This window comes from Eriocheir sinensis, unplaced genomic scaffold (assembly GCF_024679095.1).
Source record: "Eriocheir sinensis breed Jianghai 21 unplaced genomic scaffold, ASM2467909v1 Scaffold33, whole genome shotgun sequence".
NCBI lineage: Eukaryota > Metazoa > Arthropoda > Malacostraca > Decapoda > Varunidae > Eriocheir > Eriocheir sinensis.
In genome coordinates, this window is record NW_026111643.1 from 1,211,799 (window position 1) to 1,232,512 (window position 20,714).

The 20,714-nt window shown below is 45.0% G+C and overlaps 1 protein-coding gene across 1 annotated transcript in view; it reads right to left on the reverse strand.

Annotated features, from left to right (window-relative positions):
• LOC126991748 (protocadherin Fat 1-like) overlaps nt 1-20,051 on the reverse strand; it is a 30,479-nt gene extending 10,428 nt beyond the window's left edge. Inside the window, exons 1-4 of the mRNA XM_050850437.1 lie at nt 20,046-20,051; nt 4,076-4,283; nt 3,018-3,226; nt 215-359 (exon numbers count right to left, since the gene is read on the reverse strand). Coding sequence (XP_050706394.1) covers nt 215-359; nt 3,018-3,226; nt 4,076-4,283; nt 20,046-20,051 — 568 coding nt within the window. The remainder of the gene's footprint in view (nt 1-214; nt 360-3,017; nt 3,227-4,075; nt 4,284-20,045) is intronic.
• Between the last annotated feature and the right edge of the window lie 663 nt (nt 20,052-20,714).

Below are 20,714 nucleotides of genomic sequence, written 5' to 3' on the forward strand. Positions count from 1 at the left end.
CTGATAACACAGAGGAAATGGAGATAGAAAATGAACACGTTAGAGAAATAATAAGACTCAGAAGACTGACATACAAACTGTTACAAAGAAAAATGATGACTGAGAAAATAGAAATGGAAAATGAACATGTTAGGGAAATATTAAGACTCAGGTTCGACTCTGGTGACTCAACTCCGACTCTTCACCCGTGACCGTGAGTAAGTGGATGAATTACCTCGGCTGTGGGTGGTCTGTGCCACGGTGACCTCGCCGGTGGTGGGGTTGACCGAGAAGAGCTCCAGCACCTCAGAACTGTTGGCTTCATACATGCGGTATTTCACTTCACTGTTTGCCCCTTCATCTGCGTCACTGGCCTCGACCTGTGATGGCAAGCATGGAGAAAGTATAACAAATGAGATCTATAGCTGGGTAAGGGTAATCTGGAACCACTGCACGTATTCTCAAACTATTCTTCACTGTTAACTCCATCTGCATCACTGGCCTCTAACTGTGATGGTGAGCATGGAGGAGGTATAACAAACAAGAGCTATAAGTAGGTAAGGGTAATCTTAAACCACTGCATGTATTCTCAAACTATTTTTCACTTCCTTCTCTTTCCCCTTCCCTCTCTCCTTCCTCTTTCCTATATTCTCCTCCTTGTAGCCTTGCTTTACTTGACATTTCCTTTACTTCTCCCTGTCTCCCTCTCTTCCCTTTTTTCTCTTTCCTTTCCCCTCCTTTTGGCTCACAACAAATATTTCCCAAGGCCACGGAGGTGATTGGCTGAGTTCACATGATTGTTTTTCAGTCATGGTGCGAAAGCCTTGTGAATTAAACTATAACTAGACTCATTGGCCTACCCATGGAAATACTAACACAACCTCTACAAAAGCCTTACCAAATACCTATGGGTGTGTAAGCCCAGAAATGCTTGAGAATATGGGCCTAATGCAGCCATACAGTTCCATTGATCAGTTTTCCCGACACTAAGGTTGGTATTCTCAGATGATTCCTTCCCTTACATCGATTTCCAAAGGCCAAAAAGGAGATCAGTCAGGTTCTCATGGGTGTTTCTTTAGATTCATGGTACAGAGGAAGGGTCAGACTACCACCAGGGTCATTAAACTACTCCTGGATATCCCCACAACCCATATGAAAGCCTTGTCAAATATGTGAGCTTGGGTGCCAAAATGTTTAATAATACAGCCTGAAATGGTGGCTTGCAGTCCCTTGTGATACATACATACAGAAACATAGTGTAACAAATCAACACCTTGACTGAAGATTTCCTACAAGACCTCACCAAGCTACAGGAATGGAACAAAAAGTGGCTGCTACAATTCAATGAAGAAAAATGTAAGTCATGCACCATGGGAGGGGAAATCCAGCATACCAATACCACATGGGAAACACTCCACTATCCACCACAGAGGCAGAGAAAGACCTGGGAGTATATGTTATCAGGGTACCAAAAGGCAAAAGCCATGCCAATCGCAGCAGACGGGTTAATAATATGGCTCCATTGCAGTCCATTGTGATGCCTACATAGAGAAACACAGTGCAGCAAATCAAGGTACAGTACAGTTTCACGTAAAACAGTATTATATGGTAGAGTGAAATGGAGTTTAGTGCAGCGGGGGGCAGAATACTGTAGTTATTCTATTTTTTTATTACAGCAAAGGAAGCAGCTCAAGGGCAAAAGATAAATTTAAAAAAAAGTCGGCTAAACACTGACTATAAAAGTAGGGGAGTTTTTTCTACAGTAAAGGAAGCAGCTCAAGGCCAACAAAAAGAAAGTGTAGAAAAAAGGCCCGCTAATCGCTGCTCCTATAGAAGTGGAGAAGGGTGGCTGAGAGGTCAATATCAAGTGGTAAGAGGACTATGTTCTTATATGAGAAGAAGCAACAGGGCAACAGACAAAAAATATTACACTGACGAGTTTTTTACAGGGAATATGGAGGTTAGAAAAGGAAAAAAAGACCTCACTGCTTGCTGGCCCTAAAATGACACACTAATCACCTCCAGAGAAACATTATAAAAGAAGGAACAGGGCAATAGACAACAAATAGTACACTTACGAGTTTTTTTACAAGGAATACGTAGGTCAGGGAAGAAAAAAAAAAAGACCCTCATTGCCTGCTGGCCCAAAAAACAACAGATTACATAATAAACTTACTGGTTCTTTACAGAGAATAGTAGGTTAGAAAAGAAAAGGCCTCACTGACTACTGGCCCAATAAATAACAGACTAAAAAATAGATCTACTGGTTCTGTTCAGAGAATGGAGACAGCATAACAACCGAAATTACTAGCTAGGTAAGGGAACTAAAAGCCAGGCCTTTATGGACCATATTGGCTATACAGGCAGCGCCACACGTGGCCACTCAGTGAACTGTCAAAGCAGTACTTTCCATAGAACTCAAGTTATGTATTAGTGCGTCTGAGGCTGCCTCCAGGATACAAGGCCTTGGTGCCGCCACCGCTCCAAGCCAACGACTGCACACACTTTCCTCCTACCCGATTTCCTGACTACTATTTGACATGGAGAAAAACTGAAATCGGGTAGGAGTGAAGAGTGTGCAATCATCGGGTTGGGGAATGCGCGGGATCTTGGTCGTGTATCCCTGAGACAGCCTCAGACGCACTCTAGTCTATAACTTGAACTCTATGGGAAATTCAGCTTGGAGTTGAGTGGCCACATGTGGCGCTGCCTGTATAGCCAATACAGTCCATTCTTAGACTATTTTGGGTCTCTCAACAAATATTTCCAAAGGCCATAAAGGAAATTAGTTGATTAAGGCGCCATTCACACTGTGCTGACTCTGGGCCATGACAACCCAGCGACTAAGGGCACACAAGGTCTTGGGTGTGAAATGCTGATGTGAAAGGGTCGCACATGGTCGGAAAGAGGTCTAGAAACGATTGTCAGATGCCGAGTCGGCACAGTGTGATGGGGGCCTAAAAGTCGCTGAGTTGTCATGGCCCAGTGTTGCCACGGTGTGAACGGGGCCTAACTCCTCCCTGCCCAGTGTTCCCCACCTTGAGAATGGTTGTCCTGGGAGCCACGTCAGTGTTGATGTTCGCCTGATACTCCGGCAACATGAAGACTGGTGGGTTGTCGTTCTTGTCGCGGACCGTCACACGCACCGCCGTGAAGCTGGCCCGGCCCCCCTCGTCCATCACAGACACCTTGAGGCTGTGCACAGGCAGGGACTCGCGATCCAGAGGTGTCTCAGTGTATAGGTTGCCTGGGAAGGGGTGAAGTTTGTATGGTATAAATTAACAAAGAATGAGGTCCCCTTTTTTTTTTTTTTTTACAGGAAAGGAAGCAGCTCAGGGGCATAAAAGTGTAGAAAAAAGCCTGCTAAACGCTGCTCCTAAAAAAAGGATAGAAGTAAAAAATGGCCAAAAGAGATGCCAGTTTCAGGTTATATAGAAAGTTTCTTTAGTAAGGATGCAGATGTGATTTTTCCGAGTCAAGACATATGGTGACTGTTTGGTAATCGTCGGCGTTTTGTTAAGTTTGGGTAAGTTTAGGGCATCTTTCATTCAAAGCCTCACAACTGTATGCTCTAGTGATGTGGTTCCTTGAGGTTTAAAATGTAGTTAAATAAACAAGCTACTGTAATGCTGTCTCAGGGAAAACTTCAATAAAATATGACTGGAAGAGCATGTTTTCCATCCTTTTTTTTTTATCTCCTTAACCTTCTATTGCTACCATTACAGTTACTACTATGACTACAACTTCTTTTACTACTCCTACTAATACTATCAACAACAACATTCATACATCAAACCTTCAAATGAAATCCCTTACTGCAGGAACCTAAAATTCAAAAGTATAGTACAAGCAAATTCAAAGGGCCGTATTACTAAACATTTTGTCTCCCAAGTTCACATATTTCGCAAGGCTTTCGTCGGAGTTTTGCTCATTTCCAGGGGTAGTTTTAAGAACCCGGTGTTAGTTTGACTCTTCTTCTGTACCGTGAACCTAAAGAAACACTCATTAGAACCTGATTGATCCCCTCTTTGACCTTTAGAAAAGTTGATGTGAGAAGCGAAAGTGTCTAAGAATACCAACCAATGTCTCTCTCTACCTTCTTTGTCCACGGTGAAGGCTCCCTCTGAAGTCTGGTGCAGGATGGTGTACTGCAGCTTGCCCAGGTCCCAGGCATCAAGGTCCGTGGCCACCAGGTTGATGACTAGCTGGCCAGGAGATGAATTTTCCTCCACGTAAGCTTCATATAGAGTGCGATTAAACCTGAGGAATATAAACAGACACTGAGGTTGTATGATGTATGATAGCTAGTGCAATGTAGTGTGTTCCAATGGTTGATGAGAAGGTTAAGGAGAAGAGTTTTCCTCCATGTAGTCTTCATAGAGAGTGCAATTAAATCTGAGGAGGATATACGGACACTGAGGTTGTACGGCACTGCTTGGTAGGATGTGTGGTAGCTAGTGCAATGTAGTGTGTTCCAATGGTCGATAAGAAGGTTGAGGAGAAGAGTTTTCCTCCAGGTAAGCTTCGTAGAGTGCGATTAAATCTGAGGAGTATAAACAGACAGTGAGGTTGTATGGCACTGCTTGGTAGGATGTGTGGTAGCTAGTGCAATGTAAGAAATAAGTTGTGGAAAAAGATCGCCATTTCATTTTGTTCATTTGCTTTAGATTCTCTTTTTTTCTTTTACGTTTTTTATATGAACCCGTGAAGGAAGATTTTGGTACCAGAAAAAAGGCTTGTGAAGTAAATAGATCGAAGAAAATATATTACCTCTTATAAAGGAAGCTTGTTTATTTGATATGAAAGGTTAAGAAATCTTCAGGAGAATGCATTACTGTTTGTTTTGATATTTTACGAGTATGTGAAATATTTGCGTGTTTCCTACTTCCCATTCTCTCTTTTTATCATCGTCTTTCACTTCTTCCTTCTTCCCCTTCCTCCTTCTCCATCATCATTTTTTTCCTTCTCCTCCTCCTCCTCCTCCTCCTCCTTCCTCTCCTCTTCATTCTCTCCCCATCCTCACACCGTTTCAACTTCCCAATATCTGTTTTTATCAGTCTTTCACTTCCTCCTCCTTCCCCGTCCTCCTCCTACCTCATCATTATTGTCCTTCTCCTCCTCCTCCTCCTTCCCCTCCTCTTCAGTCTCTTCCCATCTTCACACCGTTTCAACTTCCCAATATCTGTTTTTATCAGTCTTTCACTTCCTCCTTCTTCACCTTCCTCCTCCTCCTCCATCATCATCTTTTTTCCTTCTCCTCCTCCTACTCCTTCCCCTCCTCTTCATCACCTTCCCATCCTTACGTCTCCTTCACTCTTTTTCTTCCTCTCTTTCTCCTTCATCATCATCTTTTTCCTCCTCCTCCTTCCCCTCCTTTTCATTCCCTTCCCATCCTAACGTCTCCTCCACCACACCTTTCTCCTTCCCTCTTTCTCTTCGCTACACTTCTCCTTCGCCCTCGTCAATAATTAATAATAAGACGCCGAGGGGTTTCGTAACAAGCGCCACCTCCTCCTCCTATCCTCTGCCCCTTCCCAACCCTCCTCTCCTATTTTCCTCCCCCGCCTCCTCATCTTCCCAGCCTCCCTCCCCCCCTCCCCCCCCTCCTAAAGTGCATCAACCATCATCAATTCCCCTTCCCTCTTTCCTTACCCTTCTCTGTTCCCTGCTCCTTGTTTCTTTCCTTTTCTTCCCTTCTACGCTATGTAACTATGCGAGCTGAGTTTTCACACCCATTTATTAACTTATCCTATTTTTTCACTATACTTATGTTCTTACTGCTCGCAATGTTGTTTATTTTTTTGCTACGTTTTTCATATGTTTGTCTTCTCATTCCTCCATCTAACATCCACTTACTCCTCCTTCTACATGCCTACTTATTTAACTACGATCTTACTTTCTTTTTGCTAACTTTTCTTTCTATACTTTTTATGTCCTTCCTCTGCTTATGCTTGTATACTTGCTTTTGTCATCCCCTACTTAGGTTACTTTAAAGCATGTCCTATTTGCTGGTATCGCTATGGTCTTAAGTAACCCATCTATTGTTTATATTCTTACATGTTCCTAATTTCTCGATCTAATGATTTTAAAGCCTTCCTAACTCCTTGCTACTCGTCATTAATTTTACTCTCTTTGTACAATTCTAAAATCCGTTTTCTCAATTAATTATTTCCCATCCATTATATTTTGGTCATATTTTCACCTCCGTTGCTTTGGGTTATTCCTCCCTTTTATCAGAGTTCGTTGTATTTCCTCCCTTCCATACCATTCTTTCCCTCCCGGTCGCTTCCCACTCTCAGTTCTATTCTACCTTTTCGCAGCCCTAACCCTTTTATTTGGTATCTCCCCACCACAGCCAGTCTTCAGGGCCTCACCTTCGCTCCCTCCCTTTGTTTTCTGTCCCATTTCATTACACCAAACAGCACTTACAGCTCCGGGTGGGTAGTGTTGATTGTGTGTGTGTGTGTGTGTGTGTGTGTGTGTGTGTGTGTGTGTGTGTGTGTGTGTGTGTGTGTGTGTGTGTGTGTGTTTTTTTTGTGTGTGTGTGTGTGTGTGTGTGTGTGTGTGTGTGTGTGTGTGTGTGTGTGTGGCCTTGATGCGGGTTGGTAAGCGAGCAACGACCCGTCACTGCGCACACACACACACACACACACACACACACACACACACACACACACACACACACACACACACACACACACACACACACACACACACACACTTAGAGGTCACCCAAACATTCATCCCCATACGAGAAAGAAAACGAAAAAGTCAAGCAGAAAAAAACACATCAAAGCCGAAACTCTTTAGGGCAAATATATATCCAAGAAAAACAGTTGACATAAAACCACAATCAATAGAAAAATTATACTCGTTGAAGGGAGCAGAGAAGGGAGGTGGTGGGATAGTAGGAGGAATGAGCCAATATCCTTCCTCCTCCTCCTCCTCCTCCTCCTCCTCCTCTAGGGGTACCGAAATGACCCGCTTAACAACCTGTGATCTGGGCCATTAAAGGGAAAGTCTCAGAGGAGGAGGAGGAGGAGGAGAAGGAGGAAGATTAAAAAAAAAAGGTATAAGGAAGTAGTTCAAGTATTGGAGACAAGAACAAATGGAGGAAATAATGTGAAAACCAAAGAGAGAAAGAGAGAGAGAGAGAGAGAGAGAGAGAGAGAGAGAGAGAGAGAGAGAGAGAGAGAGAGAGAATGATGAATATAGATTGAAGGAGTGAATAAATAAATGAACAAAAGAATGAAAGAATTAAGGCATAGGAACGAAGGGAGGAGAAAGAAATACATGAGAGAGATTAAGGAATGCGTGACTGAATGAATGAATAAAAACCAAAATCCAGTGAGTAGCGGGCTTTTTTTTCATATTTGTTTCCTTTTTTTATGCCCTTGAGCTGACTCCTTTGCTGTAAAAAAAACAAAAAAAAAACAAGTTCGCAAATGAAGATAAAAGACACAATGAATGATAAATATAGAAGACGAATCAAAACAACTTACAGAAAACATGACTGCATCCTTCAGCTTCACCCTTCCTCCCTCCCCCCCAACACACACGGAGATGACATGACCTTCCTAGAGTCAAAGAAACCAGACTAGAGACCAACCTTCAAGAGAACCTCCCCCATCCCTTCCTTATCCACAATCGCATTCCTCCAGCACAGCCACCAGCCCCTTTCCCACCACCACAGAACACTTGCCCATTACTCATCCCAGCCTCCCCCCCCACACATAGGTATTAGCAGCCGCCCCATCACCCATGTACCCCAAAGTCATCCATAAGTCCCCTACACTCCCACTCAGCCTTAAGGACAGCCCACTACACTTCCTTCACCCAAATCACACCCCACAGGTACATATGAGCATTCACCACCGTCAGCCCTTCGCCAGACACAACAGGAAAAGTCTCCCATTCCTCTGCCCGGCAACCACACATGTTCACGACCAAACAGCCCCCTTCCTCTTCTTTATCCCCATTCTCACCCCCTTTTCGTCTCCCCTCTTCTCCTCCCCTTCTATATACAAACAATGACCCTCCCACGCCGCTGTTACTAATACATCCCTTACGTCTCCTTCTTCCCTCCCTCTACACTCCACCACTCTTCTAAACACAACCTCCCCCCTCACTTCCCCTTCTGCACACCGACAAAGACGCCCACTTCTTCCTTCCGCTCCCCCCTCGCCTTCGTTACCAATGCCTTCCTCAAACTCCCCCCTCCCCCCCGCCACCCCGACTTCCTCCCACACCTGCTTCAGACAGTGAGGGATCGAGGCCAGGGACAACTCGCGTAAATTTATCGTCCCGTCGTTGAAGGCGCCAGCGTTTTGCGTTGACTCCCTCGTTGTGTCGCTTGCACGGATACACGATTACTTTTGTGCGTGTGCGTGTGTGTGTGTGTGTGTGTGTGTGTGTGTGTGTGTGTGTGTGTGTGTGCTAATACTGCTAATACACTATACATATCGTCATTCACTACTGCCCACACACATGACTTCATTTACCCCTGCCAACACACCTGACTATTTACCACTGTCACTACATAACATTTCATTCGCTGCTGTCAATTCACATAACCTCATTTACCATCACCAACATAGACAACTTCATCTACCTGGTCCACGCACACAACCTTCAATTAATTCACCTCTACAGCGTACACTTCATTATCCGCTGACATTAATTCACTTCAGAGCAAATTCCAATCAGGCATCAACCGGCCTCCACCAAGCAGCCCTCTATGTTTCCTGGCGAACTTGTAGTATACATCTGTTTGCACCCCATCAGTAGCGTTAAAAGATGTAGATTGTCAACAGGAAGGAGGTGGAGGAGGAGGACGAGGAAGACGGGGAGGGGGAAGGCACGACGTAACCTTTAGGGACACCCACACCCACACACACACACACACACACACACACACACACACACACACACGGACGCTACATAATGGATCTTCGCGCGAGGAAAATTAATTATCGACAATTCCGTGTAGGATAGTCTCGAGGCATTTGTCGTCATTATTTTAAAAGGCTTGGGGAGCGGCGGCGATGGTATTTCTCCATAACATACACACACATGATATCTCTCTCTCTCTCTCTCTCTCTCTCTCTCTCTCTCTCTCTCTCTCTCTCTCTCTCTCTCTCTCTCTCTCTCTCTCTCTCTCTCTCTCTCTCTCTCTCTCTCTCTCTCTTTTATATCACCTTCCCTCTCCCCCATTTCTCCTCTTCCTCTTCCTATTCCTCGTCCTCTTCGCAAAATGAGTCACCTCTAATTCATCACACCACCAGACACACGCTTATTGCATCCTTCCCTTTTCTCTTCCTTCCTTCCTTCCTTCCCTCTTCCCTCAGACTCTATTTATACTCTGCGTATCGTCATGCAACAAGACACATCCTTGCAGCATCTCTCTCTCTCTCTCTCTCTCTCTCTCTCTCTCTCTCTCTCTCTCTCTCCGTATCAGTAAAGACGGGACGAAGGAAATAAGAGAGAATGAGAGGTGGGTAGGGAAGGGAGAGAAATGCAGGGACGGGTGGAGTGAGAGAGAGAGATCCAGTGAGAGGACGAGAGAGGGAGAGAGATGAGGAGGAGGAGGAGGGAGAGAGGGAGAGAGGGAGAGACATGGAGGTAAAGAAGCTGCGGCGTGGTGGAGAGAAAATGAACACAAGGCCCCGAGGGTGAGCCATCGATCAGAGGCAGTCAGTCATCACACACACACAGACACACACACACACACACACGGAGATACGTCATGTTCTAAGTAGTTGTATAGAAAGTTAGAATTAGAGATAAAATTTAATGATGAATGTGTGACTAGGAAAAAAATAAATACTCTTGCAATCAGGTAAAAAATATATAAGTGTTACAGATGTTATTAGTATTTCTATTAATAAAGCTCCTTGAATTAATAACACCTACATATATTTTTCACCTGATTTTTTCCTAGTAGTATGGTAATGCAAACTGTCTACTACTACTTCTACTAAACCTGGTGCCACTACTACTACTACTACTTTTTTTTTTTTTTTTTTTTTTTTACGTCTTTGCCTGTTGCGCCGGTAGGCATCTTCCTGGTGGGGCCTGATGGTCGGCCTAAGGCTTCTTCCAGGTGGGGCCTGATGGTCGGCCCAGCCCGTTCTGGCGCAGGCGAGTGTTTATAGTGGCGCCATCTTGCATTGGCACCACCACCCCCATCACCACTAACTCGGCCACCAGTAACTCCATCATCACCGCCATCTATCATCATCACCTCAAATCACTGCTGTCGCCCATTCCTAGCACCACCACCACCACCACAACCACCACCACCATTGCAATTCCTATCCCTTCAACATACGAACGGAAAAGAGAAGAAATTATAATCCAAAGTAACACACACACACACACACACACACACACACACACACACACACACACACAACTTTCAACCCAAAGTGGCAAGCGATGTTTCTCCTCCATGGTTTCTTCTTTCCCTCCTCTCCTCCTCCTCCTCCTGCTCCTCCCAGACGATGGATAGCCTCTTTATTCTTTTTTCTTCCTTCGTCGTTATCTAGCGAGGAGGAGGAGGAGGAGGAGGAGGAGGAGGAGGAGGAGGAGGAGGAGAAAAATAAAGAGAAGCCTGTGTCTGGTAGTGTGAGGGAGGAAAAGGAGGAGGAGAGAGAGGAAGGAGAAGGAAGAGGAGGAGGAGGAGGAGGAGGAGGAGGAGGAGGAGGAGGAAGAGGAGGAGGAGGAGGAAGAGGAGGAGGAGAAGGAGTAGGAGAAGGAGGAAGAAGAGGGAGGAAGGAAAGGAGGAATAGAATGTAAGGGAGGAAGGAAAGAAGCTTCCCTCACCTCCTCCTCCTCCTCCTCCTCCTCCTCCTCCTCCTCCTCCTCCTCCTGGCTTTCTGAGGTGCCACACACGCAACAGCAGGGCGACTCTTAACATTTATATTACATCTAAATGGCCGTCAGCTAGGGAAATAGATGAAAGGGGGAGAGGCAAGGAGGAGGAAAGGAGGGAGTGGTTTAAAAGGCAGAAAGGAGAGGAGGAAGGTGAGAGAAAAAAGGGAAGACAAAGGGAAGAAACAGGTTAAGGAAAGAAAGGAGGTAAAAGAGGAGAGAAAGAGAGGGAGGAAAGAGGGAAGGAAGTGTTAAGGGAAGAAATGAGAGAAGAATGGTGTGAAAGAGGGTGGACAAAGGGCAAGGTGAGGGAAAGAGTAAGGGAGTATGAGGGAGAGAAAGAGAGAGAGGTGAAAAGGGAAAAAACTGAGAGAGAGAGAGAGAGAAAAGAAGGGGTACAAGAAGAAAGGAGGAACTAAAGTAAAAAGAAGGGCAGTAAAAGAGGAAATAAGGAAGGCAGGAGAGTGCAGGAAGGAGAGAGAGAAGAAGGAGTGAGGAAAAGAGGAAGAGAGAGAATAAGGAAGGAAGATAGGGGGAGGAAAGGTGCAAGAGGAAAAGCGTGAGAGAAGACAAAAAGTGTTAAAAGAGAAATGTAAGGAAGGAATGAAGAACCCGGGCCTTATCCATCCCTCATGACCACAGTGGGGACGGAGGTGTCAATCTTTAGCTCCTCTATTGCGGGATTTTTACACTGCGTTATTGAAGTGTCCGTAGTGAAGGAAGAAGTAAGGAGGTGGGAGGAAGCGAGGGAAACGAGGGATGGGAGGAGGGAAAAGAAGGGAGCTGAAACGGAGGGAGAGAATGTGAAATGGGAAGGTATGCAAGACTCTGAGAAGGTAGGGAAAAGGAAAGGATAAAAGGAAATGGAAAAAGAGGAAAGGGAAAAAGGAAGAGGAAAACGAAAAACGGAAAAAATAAGGATACAAAGGAGAAAGAGGAAGGAAAAAGGAAAGAAGAAAGGAAGAGGAAAGAAGGAGGGAAAAGTAAAGAAAAAAAATAAGGGAAAAAAAGGAGAAAAGGAAGGAAAAAGGAAAGAAGAAAGAAAGACGAAAAAAAAGGAGGGAGAAGTAAAGGGTAAAATTACAGGAAAAAGGGAAGGAAAAAAGGAAAAAAATATGAAAAAATGAGAAATATTAATGCAGTCTGTAGGTATCGGTATGTATATGGCGTGTATGGTGTGATGGGGTATGGGAAAGGGGGGGGGGGCGGAAGAGGAAAAAGATGGGGCTATTGAAGTAAAATGGAAGTCGTGAGTCAGTGTGTGTGTGTGTGTGTGTGTGTGTGTGTGTGTGTGTGTGTGTGTGTGTGTGGGGGGGGGGGGTCGCAAAGAGATTCTCTCTCTCTCTCTCTCTCTCTCTCTCTCTCTCTCTCTCTCTCTCTCTCTCTCTCTCTCTCTCTCTCTCTCTCTCTCTCTCTCTCTCTCTCTCTCTCTCCTCCTCTTCTCCTCCTCCCCTCTCTTTCCCACCCAGCTCTCTCTCTCACTCCCTCTACCCCTCCCCTAGCTCTCGCCCCTCCACCCCTCTCTCTCTCTCCCTCTCATCCTCCCCTCCCCTCTCTCTCTCACCAGCCCCGGCGTCTCACGAACACATAAGCTTACCCTTCCCGCCCGTAAAACACAGCCACGCAGCCTCCAGAACTACATATTAAAACATTGCAAAATTACCTCCAAAACTCCCTTGCGAGATTTAATCAGCCAACCCAGATGACTTCCCGCAAGTTTTTGATATAAATTCGCCCATAAACGTCCATGCCTCGCTCGCCTCGCGCCGCATTGCTCATAAATTAAGTGAACACGGAAAAAGTGGTGATTTAAGAGAAGCACTTTTTACTCATTCAGCGATTTATAAGTTTATTTTTTAATACAGTTACCCCCACCCACCCCCTTTCCACCTGTATAATAAAGCTACTCGCAGGAAGATACATGGGCAGTAATCCATTGCGCATTTTTGTATTCTTTTCATTTGTTTTTGTTATTTTTAAGGAAAGACCTACGATTTTGTTTGTGCCCAGGTTGTGTTTTCCTGATCCTTCTTCTTTATCGTAAAATAAATGTAAGGGATGTACTTCGTTATATATGTCAATAAGAAAAATGTCGTTATGAAAGAATTAAATACTATAAAACACTGCATTCTGTAACGTGATCTACTCGTCAAGAAAACAAAAGAAAAATAGCCAAAAACTATCACGTAAAAAGGAGGTAATAAAAACGAAAGCCAACACGAGATTACAAACATCATTTTTTGAAAGGAAACAAATGAAAATAAGGTCTTCAAAAAAATACGGCTCTTCAAAAAAAAATAATTCAATAATAAAGTAAAGCAAAATATTACCAAGAAAACGAAAAATACCAAGAAAACGAAAAAAAAATGAAAAGAACAAAACTAGAAAAGAAAACTAAAAAGGATGCCGAGGAAAGGATAAAATAAACACGAAATCTTTTAGTTAACCCGGCAGCTGCGGGGATCATGTTTCTTAATGGTCCCTCTAAGCGAAAAAAATGAGAAAAAAATCATCACTCACACAAACCATTACATAATATATATCAATGCATTTGTGCTCAGTTTATGCATAATCAAATTTTGAGGTTTATATCATGGCAAAAATTTGGCCCGTCGCTGGTACACGATAAAGCCACAAATTTGGCCCGTCGCTGCTACCGGGTTAAGAATAACTTCTAAAAACTCGGCTCTCGAATCGTCCCCTATCGGTCTCCTCCTCCCCCTTGCAAAGGTCCCAACGCCAACCCGCCAAGCGACAGATAAGCGGACTAAGAAGGCGATCGCAGGCCACAGAAAAGGCCACTCCAACCCTTAATTTATCTGGATCCGACGCAGTTGATAAAGGGCCGCTAGAACCGTATCGCATGGTGAACGCCATTACCCTGACGAATGGCTCATACCCTGCCAGTCTGCACTGCTATTCTGCCACCCTACCCCTGCCAATCTGCCCCTGCCAATCTGCCATTGCCACCCTACCCCTGCCACCCTGCCCCTGCCACCCTGCCCCTGCCAATCTGCCCCTGCCAATCTGCCCCTGCCAATCTGCCCCTGCCAATCTGTCCCTGCCACCCTACCCCTGCCACCCTACCCCTGCCACCCTTCCCATGCCAACCCCTGGTGATGGTGCCACAAGGTACGGCACACCTCACGAGCCATGGCAAGGTACTCGAAAAAACTCTTGAGCTGCGGTCGCAATATAAGCCCTCCTGTGTTGTCTTGAGGACGCAAAAAATATTATCGTGTGCTGTCTTAAGGTAAGTTTAAGGTCGAAATAAAAGCTTTCTTGTGTTGTCCTAAGGTCGCATAAAAGCTCTTGTGTTGTCTTAAGGTCGCAAAAAATAATCATTCTCTTGTCTTAAGATCATAAAAAAAAAGCTCTCTTGCGTTGTCTTAATCAAGGTCGAAAATAAATACAAAAACAAGTAACACCAAGGAAAGGACAACACTAACACATAACTTGATGAAAGAAGAAAATACAAAAAAAAAACACAAGTATAACCAAGGAAAGGTCAAGGTCTTAAGGTTGAAAAGCCCTTGTGTTAAGGTCGCAAAAATAGATCAGTCTTAAACACATTAAGTAATGGAAACAAATAAGCGGGGATCATCTAAAATATACAGGATATACGTCTACATTCATGACAATAGGAATTCAATAATGACAAAGGCAGTTACAGAGGCAGCGGTCTGGAGGAATACAAAACCAATTAACTGATTAGCCACAAAGTCTGACTCGCTTTGAAGCTACGATCTAATAATAAATGCGCGTATGATATCATTTACAATAATCACAAAGGTTGATGTCGTTAAGTAAAAGCTTCGATAAATAAAAGTAGGTAATGCTATTGATAATGAAATAAACAATGCTAAATAAACCAATAAGATAAATGATAGTGAAATAAACGATGCTAAATAAACAAAAAATAAAGTAAAATGAAAATGATACGATGAATGACGCAGAAATACACTAAATACTGAAATGATTGCCACTTTTAAGCAACAAATGTCAAAAGTGAAAAAAATCCTTCAACCCCGCGCAGGTTTCTCAGTAACAAAATGACACAAAAACGACATCAAAAGAAGCATTAAAGAAAACATTCCCGCCCAGCGACGCGCCGCTCCGAGGACACAAAACGGATAGCTCCTCAAAGCGTCTTCGTGACATCAACGTGAATGGGTTTTTTTTCCTTTTCATCATCGGGCGCTTCATAGCGAACCCCAGGAAGAGATTAAGACTACAGAGAAGGTAATTAACGGACGAGAATAATGTCAGTGACGGATTAAAAGGGAAAGCAAAGCCGGGATCTGTTCTGTAATGATCTCGCAGTTACTCGGATTATCATATTTTTGCATAATTTAAGTGATTACCGCATCAGACTAATTATTAACTGCTACTGCACAACTTTAACCTCTCCCCCCCTTCATTCACTGACCCTCTCCTCCTCCTCCTCCTCCTCCTCTTCTTCTTCCTCCTCTTCCTCTCCCTCCCTTCATTCAAAAAGACTCGAATATTTATTGTGTCTCACATTATCACTATTATCAGCAACGTCTCATTGGGCCAGTTTCACAGTTCCCCATGATGGGTTAGTAAGCTCCCAAACCAATACCAGAGCCATCGAAATTTCCTTGTATAGTGTCTAGTGTTTGTATTTAAGTTCACAAATTTGATGAAACTATACAGGAAAAGTCTTGTGTATTTAGCGTGGCATCGAAGACCTCACCATTTTCGATTGTATGGGATTCTATAGTTTGGTTCGGGCTGTTACGAAGACGCTGTGTTGGACTGTGAAATCGGCTCATTTTCAGCCACTACAAGTCCAGGGCGGCACAAGCCTCTACCAGCGTCCTGCAGCTCTTAGTCTGATAATAGTGTTCCATTCTCCTCCGGCAAATGACCTAATTTAGTTTCTTCTCCTGGTTCTCTGTCTGCCCTGAATCCTCCTGCCATTCCTGGGTTCCTACTTTGGTTCTTCGTCTGTTTTCACTTCTGTGCATAATACGACCTGTACAAGTCTACTTTTAGTCTTAATTGACATTTGAATATCTTTAATCACTCTGTCGCTTAATCCATGAAGCTCTTTTTCTGTCCCTCTACAGTTATAGATAATGCCTGGATTTACATTATTTCCCTTTTTCTCTTTTTTACTGATTTCAAATAGGATAAAAACATCAAACGCCTCCAGTAACAACTCTAAACACCGTCAGTCACTAATAGAATCCGTCTTGTAATAGGAAACTAAATATTAAACGAGAAAAATTTATATTAACAAAGATCTTTCTCCCTCTATCTGTGTGTGTGTGTGTGTGTGTGTGTGTGTGTGTGTGTGTGTGTGTGTGTGTGTTTGGACTGGAATCTTCCAAACATTTACCTTCCTTCGCCTTTGCAAATTCTTTCTTCCAGCATATTTGTCTCTCTTCTTTACGGCCACATAAATAGTTTCTTCTGGCTTCCGCGCGCTCTCTCTCTCTCTCTCTCTCTCTCTCTCTCTCTCTCTCTCTCTCTCTCTCTCTCTCTCTCTCTCTCTCTCTCTCTCTCTCTCTCTCTCTCTCTCTCTCTCTCTTACGCAGCCATTTCCTACAACTTTGCAATGTCGGCTAGATTTCCACAAAGATAGATGACTGAGAGAATGCATTTGTTCGTAGAAGGAAGAGGAAGAAGAAAAGGGGGAAAAGGAGGAGGAGGAGGAGAAGGAAGAGGAGAAGGGGAAGAGGAGGAGGAGGAGGTAAGACGAATATAAAACACAGAAACTGAAAAGAATGGAAGGTCATGAGGCCAAGGACAACAGAAAAAGGAGGAGGAGGAGGAGGAGGAGGGGGAGGAGGAGGAGGAGAAGGAAATGGAAGGGTGAGGGAAGGAGAGCAAAGGGAGAAGTGAGAAGGTTAACATTTTTCGGAAAGAGAAATATCAGGGACCCGAACCTGAGCGAGTCGCGATTCATTCCCGTTGACGTTTCATCACTGTTTCATCCTCTTTGGCTTCCCTTCCTTCCCCTCCGCTTCCATTCCCCTCCCCCTTCCTTCCCCTTCTCCCTCTGTCACCCTGTTCCCTCCCCCTCTTCCTTCTTCCTTTACCACCCTCTCCTTCCTCAATCTCTTTTCTGGCCTCTCTTTTCATTTCCTTTGCCTTTCCTTCTCCCACTCACTCCCCTTCTCTCTCTCCTCCTTCTCATCTCCTCTCCTTCTTTCTCCTCCTTTCACTTCTCTCCAATTCCTTATTCATTTTGTCCCTTTTCGCAGTTTCTTTCCTCTATATTTCGTCATCTTAGACATTCCACTTTCTCTGTTTCCTTGATTTCCAACATTCTTCTCTTCCTCCTCTATTTCTTCTTCTCCCTCCTCTCCCTCCTCCTCTTCCTCCTGCCTCTGACCTCCTCTCCCTATTTCATAAGTCTAACCCCGCTTCCCTATTTCATATTATCTGGTCCGTCTTCCGTCTTTTATTATTTCTCTCTCTCTCTCTCTCTCTCTCTCTCTCTCTCTCTCTCTCTCTCTCTCTCTCTCTCTCTCTCTCTCTCTCTCTCTCTCTCTCTCTCTCTCTCTCTCTCTCATTTTGACTTGCCCTACCTTCGCCCTCCCCCCTTCCACTTGCCGGCTCTCTCTCTCTCTCTTTTTTTCTTTCTTTACATTTTACATATTGTAAATGTGTACATATATGTTGATGCAGCAGCAACTTTCCCTCTGCCTCTTCTCTCTCTCTCTCTCTCTCTCTCTCTCTCTCTCTCTCTCTCTCTCTCTCTCTCTCTCTCTCTCTTCGTCTTGTGATCTCTCTCCATTGCAACTCTTCCTTCTTTCATTGGCCATTTTTCCTTTCTTATCTTCTTTTCTTTTTCTTTTCTTTTTTCTTCTTCTTTTTCTTCTCCTCCTGCTCTCTCCTCCTCCTCCCCTCTCCTCGTTGTCTCTATTTTATCATAATCATCTCAGTAACAGTCTAACATCCATATAATTATTCTAAAACAAGTATATCCACCCCTTTCACGACTACCAAACTCACATACTCGATGAATTCCTCTCTCTCTCTCTCTCTCTCTCTCTCTCTCTCTCTCTCTCTCTCTCTCTCTCTCTCTCTGACATTCCATTCCCGGCCTAATCATCCTTTTATAGACTAAACTGACATGGTGCTCTTGACCTTGTCTCGGCTAAAGGAGGAGAAGGAGGAGGAGGAGGAAACACGGAAGACCCGGCAATGGAAGGACTGATGGCGCATAACGAGGCTGCCTGCTTGAGTGATTTAATTAACTTAGTCGTCAGGGGCTTCAATACCTTGCAGAAAAGATTTAAACGTCCACTTAACGTACGTGCGAGAATGTTTAATAAATTCCTCCTGTTGCCTTGAAGTGACGGCCAACGCAATCTTTAAACCTGTTGCTCGTTTTACGCTGACTACTTTTGGCACTAACTAACTAAGTCTATATACACCAAGTCAAGTCATACGCAGGTTTGTAGGAGGAGACACGGCAGAGACGTGGTTTATGCGTGACACTGCTTGGAGCCAAACTAGAGAATGTAGAAACAGGGACTTAAAGAAAACGAAGAAAGACGGACTTATTTAAATCAATCACTTCAACATGCCCTTCCTCACACCCCACGCCGCCGTTTGAAAAAGATCAATCGGGTTCTAATGGGTGTTTTTTTAGGTTCATGGTACAGAAGAAGGGTCAGACTACCACCAGGGTCATAAAACTACCCCTGGAAATGCCCCAAACTCCTACGAGCGGCCTTGTCAAATAAGTGTGCTTGGGAGGCGAAATGTTTATGAATATGACCCAGAGAGCCGTGAAACAAACCAGGGAGACGGGGAGACAATAAGAGCAGGCAAACAAGGGAAGGAGAGGGTGATGGGAGGGAGGAGGTTTGTGAGGTAGGATGAGAGTAAATGGGGTAATTAGTGGGTGGGTGGGGGGGTTGGTGCGGGGAGTTGGTTGTTGGGGGGGGGCATGGGGCAGTGGGTGGGTTGTGATGGGTAGGGGAGGAGACGAGTCGGGGTAAGGAGGGAAACAGGCAGGTGGAGAAGAGAGGGGAGGTGGGGGAGAATACTGGGGAGAAGGATTTGAACAGTTAATTTGATCCACTAATTCGTAACATTTTCACTTGCAGAGAGAGAGAATCGTTTTTTTTTTTGTTTTTTTTTACCGTATCAAGCTAGCGTATATTTAAATTGAAGGAAGGACCGAGAGAGAGAGAGAGAGAGAGAGAGAGAGAGAGAGAGAGAGAGAGAGAGAGAGAGAGAGAGAGAGAGAGAGAGAGAGAGAGAGAGAGAGAGATTTTTTTTTTTATCAAGCATATTTCAATGGAAGGAAGGACTGAGAGAGAGAGAGAGAGAGAGAGAGAGAGAGAGAGAGAGAGAGAGAGAGAGAGAGAGAGAGAGAGAGAGAGAGAGAGAGAGAGAGAGAGAAATATTAGCGTAATATTTCAATGGAAGGAAGAAGAATGATAACATATTAGGCAGCGTCAGCAACCACGCGTCAATGAAGGGGAAGGAAAGTACAAGTAAATATAAATAAATCAAAGACATACAAAGCCTTGCCTTACCCCCTTCCGTCTCTGCCTCCTCCATTCCCTCTCTACCACCCACTCCTCCCTTCCCTTCCCTCTCAACCCCACCCCGCCTCCCTCCTCCCTTACCTATCAGCCCTATCCCTTCCCCTCCTCTCCTTCCCTCCCTCCCTCACTCCTTCCTGGCCACCCCACCGCCTTAGGCAAGACGACTATCTCTTCATTACTCGCTCCCTCCCACCATCCACGGTCCCTATGCTCACTAATTCCGTAGCAGTATTTAAGGGTGATAACACACACACACACACACACACACACACACACACCGCCCAGTCCACGCGCGCGCAGAACGACAGCAACATCACCGGGTAAACTGATGACGTCACGGGTTGCCGGCTAACCAATCACCGCAGCGGAACCTCCTTGCACCATATTACTCAACGTTTCACCTTTCATGCACTACCGCGGTGGTTAACTTGCAACATCAGCATTTAAAGGAACTATGGTCACAGGACACGAGGGGGGGCTAGGGCGGGCCCGGGAGCGGGTGGGGGCTGTCTCCTTTGTTGTAAAAAAAAAAAAAAAAAAGTAGGGCACATGCACTCCCCCGCCGGTTTCCACTATCTGTATTGTATAAAATGAGCCTTTTGCCGCGTTCCAACTCTCAAGAACACCACAGCATGACTCCCTGGCACTGGCACTCACCTTCATCGTAGTGACGGGGCCTCCTCCACACTCTCAATGACCGCAACACGATACACGCAACGCCGTCGGGCACACACAATCACCTCGAAATACACGCCTCGCCACCGCCGCCGGGCACACACAATCGCCTCATAATACACGCCTCTCCACCGCCGCCGGGCACACACAATCGCCTCATAATACACGCCTCTCCACCGCCGCCGGGCACACGCAAGCACCTCTTAATACACGCCCGCCACCGCCGCCGGGCACACACGCACACACCTCATAAACACGCCTCGCGCCGCGCACACCGGCCGACGCGCGCCGCCCTGAGATGCACGAGGATCTCTCTACGTCACAGATTCTCCGCCGTTTTCCCACAGTGGTCAGCCGTCAGCGTTGTCGAGATGTAATTTTTGACACGCCACGCCCGGGAATTGCTTGCCACACAGGTATTGCTGGTGTATTTTTATTTTCCTACAATACTGCTTTCATATCCAGTTCAAGAATTTGCTAGAAACAATTCCTGACATTCTCTTTCTGACGCTAGGGAGCCCTCACACAGCGTTGCCAGATTGCCTTACTCAGCCTCTTCTTTATACCGACTTCCGTTCCAAAAACTGTCCCCTACACCCAAATAACGAGACTCATTTATAGTTATCGTTACAATCGTTAATTCCTGATGTC